The following is a 6,049-nucleotide window of genomic DNA, read 5'->3' as shown; positions in this document are numbered from 1 at the left end:
AGGGCAATTTAAGACAATTTCCAAAAAAAACAGCACGTAAGGCACACGTGCACTATTTTTTGTCAAAGAAGTTGGAAAATGGCTGACGAATGAGTTATATTGCGAATTTTTAAACTTTGCAAGATATATTGCCAATTCTTAAGTCAGAGACAAAAGTAAAAATGTAGTGAAGTTTAGGGAGTAAAGTTAATTTTTCCTTAAATAATAACAACATTGCTAGGAAAAAACACAAGAAAAAAAGGCCATTGATTGGTAGACGACCTTCGCTCAAGCCTCAAAGTTCCCAACTCCCACCTTAAACCCTTTCAAAACCAGTCAACAACTACAAACAGCCGCCTCACCCTCAGATCTCTGACTCGAGCACACCCACACAAACGCAGCCTCCGACGGAATGGCCACCCTCAACCACCATCCCTTCCTCTCATCCAAGCTCCACCTGACCAAGGCCAAGCCCAGGCCCATCGGCCCCACCGCGGTCCGCATGTCCCTCCAGGAAACGGGTCCGTCCCTCGCCGTCGTCGGCGTCACTGGCGCCGTCGGGCAGGAGTTCCTTTCCGTGCTCGCGGACCGAGACTTCCCCTTCCGCTCCATCAAAATGCTCGCCTCCAAGCGCTCCTCCGGGAGGCACCTCACCTTCCAGGGCCACGACTACACCGTCGAGGAGCTCACCGCTGAGAGCTTTGAAGGAGTCGACATCGCTCTCTTCAGCGCCGGTGGTTCCATCAGCAAGGAGTTCGGGCCCATCGCGGTCGGGAAGGGGACCATTGTGGTGGACAACAGCTCCGCCTTTCGGATGGACGAGAAGGTCCCGCTGGTGATCCCGGAGGTGAATCCGGAGGCCATGGATGGGATTAAGGTCGGCATTGGAAAGGGCGCACTTATCGCCAACCCCAATTGCTCCACTATCATTTGCTTGATGGCCGCCACGCCTCTTCATCGACGCGCCAAGGTGAGAATTTTTACAATTGAGCTGATTTGTTTTTTCATTTTCATGCATTAATCGAATACATCAAGCACGATAGATGTGTTTCTGTGGCATACTGTTGCATTTTCCACGCGTCTAAAAAGCTGCTTTGTTCGTCATGAATATTGCAGGTGCTACGCATGGTTGTTAGTACGTACCAGGCTGCGAGTGGTGCTGGTGCTGCTGCAATGGAAGAGCTTGAGCTGCAAACTCGAGAGGTTTCTTCTGTTTATCCCATCTCATTGTCTTTTTGCAGTTCCATATTTATATTCATGGGAAAGTGGGTAAATCCATTCCCTTGTAATTTCTTCTAAATTGGTTAGTTTCCCGTTTGTTTATAAGGTCCTGGAAGGTAAGCCGCCAACTTGTCGAATCTTTAACCAACAGGTATGTCAATTTCTTGTATAGCATACCTACTTCTATGAGCATATATCATGTTATATATTCCATCTTGCTTCCAAGAGCCACCTCTTAAGAATTTCTCTATTTGCAGTATGCTTTTAATTTGTTCTCGCATAATGCCCCTGTTCTGTCAAATGGGTACAATGAGGAGGAAATGAAATTAGTAAAAGAGACAAGGAAAATATGGGTAAGTATTGAAACTATATCCTTAACGTTATTCTTAATATCTTATTAGCTATCTCCTGATTTATTTAAATTTCCCTTGGTGGATGGGAGCACAAGTCTGTTTGGTCTTATAAAAAATGAATCTTCATTTTTTATTTTTTTTTACAGAATGACATGAATGTTAAAGTTACTGCCACATGTATAAGAGTTCCTGTCATGCGTGCTCATGCTGAGAGTGTAAATCTTCAGTTTGAGAGCCCCCTTGATGAGGTAATTATGTGATCCTTCTAATTATAAAATCGTTTCAGGTTGATTTTGCTTTATGTTGATGGAAACACTATTTCTTTTATTTTCTTTTAAAAGTGATTATTGTTTGGAAGAATATGGTTTAAATTGATGTAGATATTGATTTTTCTCACCAAGTATTTGGAATTTGAGGACCCTACCACATTCTTGACCACCAATCATCAGCAACTAAAAAATCAGAAAGAAACTGCAATCTGTGACGTTTTGTCAGGAAAATTCACTTTAGGTTGCAGTGCCCTTGAGCTCTGTGGTTTGGAAGAGCAAAATTATTTCGACATAAAATTGGCAAATTATTGAAGTTCTTTTCTATATACAAATAGATGGAGACTTAAGGATCCTAATTGTAGATAACTCCTTTTCTTGCGTTGTGCTTGTGTAGCTATAACAATTGAAGAGACAATATATTTGAGATCAATTGGTGTGGGTTACTAGTCTTTTTTTTTTTTGTTTGGGAAGTGAAGCTAGCCTGTACTAGAATGGAGCACATGTTTCTCCAAGTGGGGAAACTAACTCAAAGAATCACGAGCTGTTTAGGTTGCATTTGTTTTGGCGTAAAATGTTTTTCGACAGATATTTTTCCTCATTTTCCAATTGAAATGGAATTACTTCTAAAATTGCATTGTACATCTAGAATAGCCCCTTCAAAGGCATGATCCCAAGCAGATACTTGGCATGTATCCCCGCTTCCAAGTCCATCACAAGCATTTTTTAATGTTTGGCGTGGGCGGATAGTATTGGTCAATAAAAAAACTTTTAGATCAACTGAAAAGTTAATACTGTTGAGAGGTTTAGGCCATTTTTTGAAACTCCTACCTGTCCACTCTGCCCCTTTCCTCTCCCAATCCCCCACCCCCCCAACCACCAATCCACTACCAAAAGCGCCAACCTCACCACCCCCTCCCCTGTGATTCCCCCTTTCCTAAGTGTTGCAAACCCCTCTTTAAAGGTGACCAAATCGAGATCTAAGCCCTAAGTTAGCCATGTCCGCAACATCAGTAGTAATCAAATGACAAAAAGCTCTTCCAAAGGCTGTGCTAATTGTTTAATGTGGCTGTGATAGATCATTGCTGTGGTGGCTATAGTTGGGCCGGCTATGGATGGTGGTTTTGAGGTAATGGGTTGGCAGGTGTGTGGAGGTGTTTTTGGGAGGGTGGGTGTATGCAAATGATTTTTGGTGCAACCAAACACCAGAAAATGTTTTCCACGTTATTTTCTGGGTCTATAATAGAAAAACTATAATTTTCCCTGAAAATGTTTTTGATTGAAAATTTTCTTCAAAAAATCATTTTTTGTTGAAACAAACGGAGCCTTGATGAGTCTTAACGACTTGATAAAGTGATTAGGTTTTTTATTTTTATTTTAAGAGGATGGAAAATAAGCATATATGAAAGAAAAAAAAAATTGATTGGAAGGGATCCATGATGGGACTGTGTATATCATCAACAGTATTTCATTAATTTTTTTCCTTGGCATCTTGCAGCAGCCATTCTCTAAATTTTTGTTGCAGTCACCATCTTTTACTCTCAACCTCATACCTTAGGGATCTCTCTATAAATTTTGACTCGCCCAGTTTGTAAACCAAATTGGGAGGGCTACAAGCACATCCGAGTTGTATAAACCAAATGGCTGGCTGTTTTGGATATGTGATTCATTTTATTCTGTTAGAAACCTTGAACTTCAATGATATTTCTGTTTATTCATACCATTTTGGCTAGTGAGTAATGTTCTGCATACTACTTGGGCTTTGAAATATATTCATAATTTCTGTTCTTTTAATATATCTTTCTTCTTTCTTCTTTCCCCCTTTTTAGACGAGGAGGATTGAAGAATTGTGAGCAATTTCCACTTGAAGGTTCAACTCTTTATTCATTGAGTTTCTTTGTTGTCCAGGACACAGCGAGGGATATTCTGAAGAATGCTCCTGGTGTAGTGGTTATTGATGATCGGGCATCCAATCGCTTTCCTACTCCATTGGAGGTGTCAAACAAAGATGATGTTGCAGTTGGCAGGATCCGCCGTGATGTGTCCCAGGAAGGCACCTATGGGTGAGACTCGTTTGCATCTGAAGTCATTATTTTTCCACTTTGATGAACCTTAATACTAATGGAATAGTTCTGCGCAGGTTGGACATCTTTGTCTGTGGTGATCAAATACGCAAAGGAGCTGCACTTAATGCTGTTCAGATTGCAGAGATGTTGCTTTAGTCCATATTTGTGGTGATTAGGTTTCATATTATGGATTCATCAGTATGGTGAGAGAAGATGCTCTTAAGTTATTCGTCATATATAGTCTTCAGATGCGGATATTGATCCTTTTGACGGGTTTACAAATTTGAGCAGTTTTTGTAGTATAAACTACTAGGGTGCTTAATGTTGTCTGTTTAAAGTGCAATTATTTCCTTTAAATCCTTCACACGAAGATTTTGTAATAATAATTGTAGTCCAGGACTGAAGCTACCTGGAAGCCCTTATTGTTGGTTGTAGGTGACAAGCACCAATCTCCAACAATCTATAGATTCTTGTTAAATGTTTTTGTACTCTTATGAACTATGTTCTTTTATATAATCAATATCAGGTGTCCAACTCTATGCAAGGTATGTGCTACTGACTTTGCTCTGTTCTTCGAATTAGCTGCCCCCGGGGAGGGGGAATAAGAATAAGGTACATGCATTGTCGTAGTGAGGCCATGAATTATGCTATTCTGAGAAAACTTGATTCATGCCTAAGCCTGATTATTTGACAGCTATATGCTGAAACCAGCTTTGGGTGGTTAAGTTGTGATATTTGTCTGAATGTTATGTGAACTGTCTTTTTGAGTACCTTGGTGGAAAATAGCTGTGAAAGCTGGCAAGCTAGCCAGTCATTCTTTATATTAGGAGTAATGTTATGCACTTCCATTTTCACATTTCTTTAGGTGGTTTTTAAAACCACCATTGGATTTGGGATGAATCTTTATTGGATTTTAATCCAATGATGGTTTTAAAAGCCACTTAAGGAAGTATTGAAAATGGGCGTGGGGACGTATGATTAGTGTAGCATTACTCTTATTAGCGTAGCCAAGATATTTATCACCCTGAAATAAAGCATGCGCATCATGCATGTGAAAACACATCGAAATAAAGATAAAAGGAGATAATGAAAATAAAAATTTGGAGAGAACATGCAGTTATTAAGGCTTGCATAATCATGAAGAAAATTGGATTAGGATTATGAATATGAATTGCTGGGGATTGTTATTGGACAATAAGGTTGTTAATGGCTTGGAACATGCCACCTCTTTAAATTTTGAATTGAAGTTCAAAATTTACACATATATCTGCGAAGTAAATGACCTTTCTTTCTTTCAGCCAAAACTCGCACATCCTTTCTCTCAGATAAAAACCCAATAAGGACTTCAAGGAGCCTGTCTCTCAACGCTCACTCTCTCTTTGTGGGTTTAGAGTATATCATGTGTTGTACAGTTTGATCCCAAGCACATACTGGCCATGGCCTATGTCGCATGGTGATTTCCTGATTTATGATCTAGTTTCCTGAGATATGGTTTGTGTTAAAAAGGTATGATTTTTCCTTTGGAAGTCTTGTTCTTAACTTGTTTTTCTTTACTTGCCCCACAAAAGACTTCTTTTTCTTTTGTGGGTTAATTTTTCCTTTTCAACTAATGTTGTGGAAGTCTTCTGCTTTAGCTACTTAGGGTTCGTTTGGGTTTGCAATGTTTAAAAATAGCGATTTGAAAACGAGATTTTTAAAATGCAATTAAGAGTTTGACAAAATCACAATTTGACTTTTAAAATCGTAGTGTAGCCTATAATATTGTGCCTTTTTTTAGAAAGTACCTTTTGACCTATGATTTGAAAACACAGATTTTTTACATTTTTAAATCACAATTCCAAATAATTTATTTTCTACGACTTGGTTTAAAATCACACATTTTGTCTATAAAATCGCAATGCCAAACACTCTTATTACAGTTGATTTTGCATTGTTTGTCTTTGGTATGCTATGGCCCTCAATATTTTCTGAACAAGGATTTCATAATGTGTGTTGATGTGGGTTTGTCTCTTCTGTCAAAAGATCATGAATTTCTTCAGTTTTTAAATTTTTACTATGCTCATTACCTCTTAATTATGTGGGTTTGCAGTTTCCTACAATGTAGATTTTGAGTTATGCTCTAAGATTGTATTGAGGATACATGATTTATATACACATTAAAAAA

General features: G+C 38.9%; 1 protein-coding gene across 1 annotated transcript; it reads left to right on the top strand.

The window, feature by feature from the left end:
• Positions 1-221: 221 nt before the first annotated feature.
• Positions 222-4,424, top strand: LOC132178605 (uncharacterized). The gene is made up of 7 exons (XM_059591064.1): positions 222-949; positions 1,096-1,182; positions 1,307-1,351; positions 1,458-1,553; positions 1,700-1,801; positions 3,728-3,882; positions 3,960-4,424. Exons 1-7 carry the CDS (start codon positions 392-394, stop codon positions 4,039-4,041), a joined length of 1,125 nt encoding a protein of 374 aa, XP_059447047.1. The 5' UTR covers positions 222-391; the 3' UTR covers positions 4,042-4,424.
• Positions 4,425-6,049: the final 1,625 nt, after the last annotated feature.

Source organism: Corylus avellana, chromosome ca4, assembly GCF_901000735.1.
Source record: "Corylus avellana chromosome ca4, CavTom2PMs-1.0".
Lineage (NCBI taxonomy): Eukaryota > Viridiplantae > Streptophyta > Magnoliopsida > Fagales > Betulaceae > Corylus > Corylus avellana.
This window is presented reverse-complemented; position numbering and strand designations above follow the sequence as displayed.

Coding starts and splice junctions, on each gene's coding strand:
- LOC132178605 (XM_059591064.1), top strand. CDS start 392: ATGGCCACCCTCAACCACCATCCCTTCCTCTCATCCAAGCTCCACCTG. Junction 1,183..1,306: donor TTGAGCTGCAAACTCGAGAG/GTTTCTTCTGTT, acceptor TTTGTTTATAAG/GTCCTGGAAGGTAAGCCGCC. Junction 1,802..3,727: donor TTGAGAGCCCCCTTGATGAG/GTAATTATGTGA, acceptor TTTGTTGTCCAG/GACACAGCGAGGGATATTCT.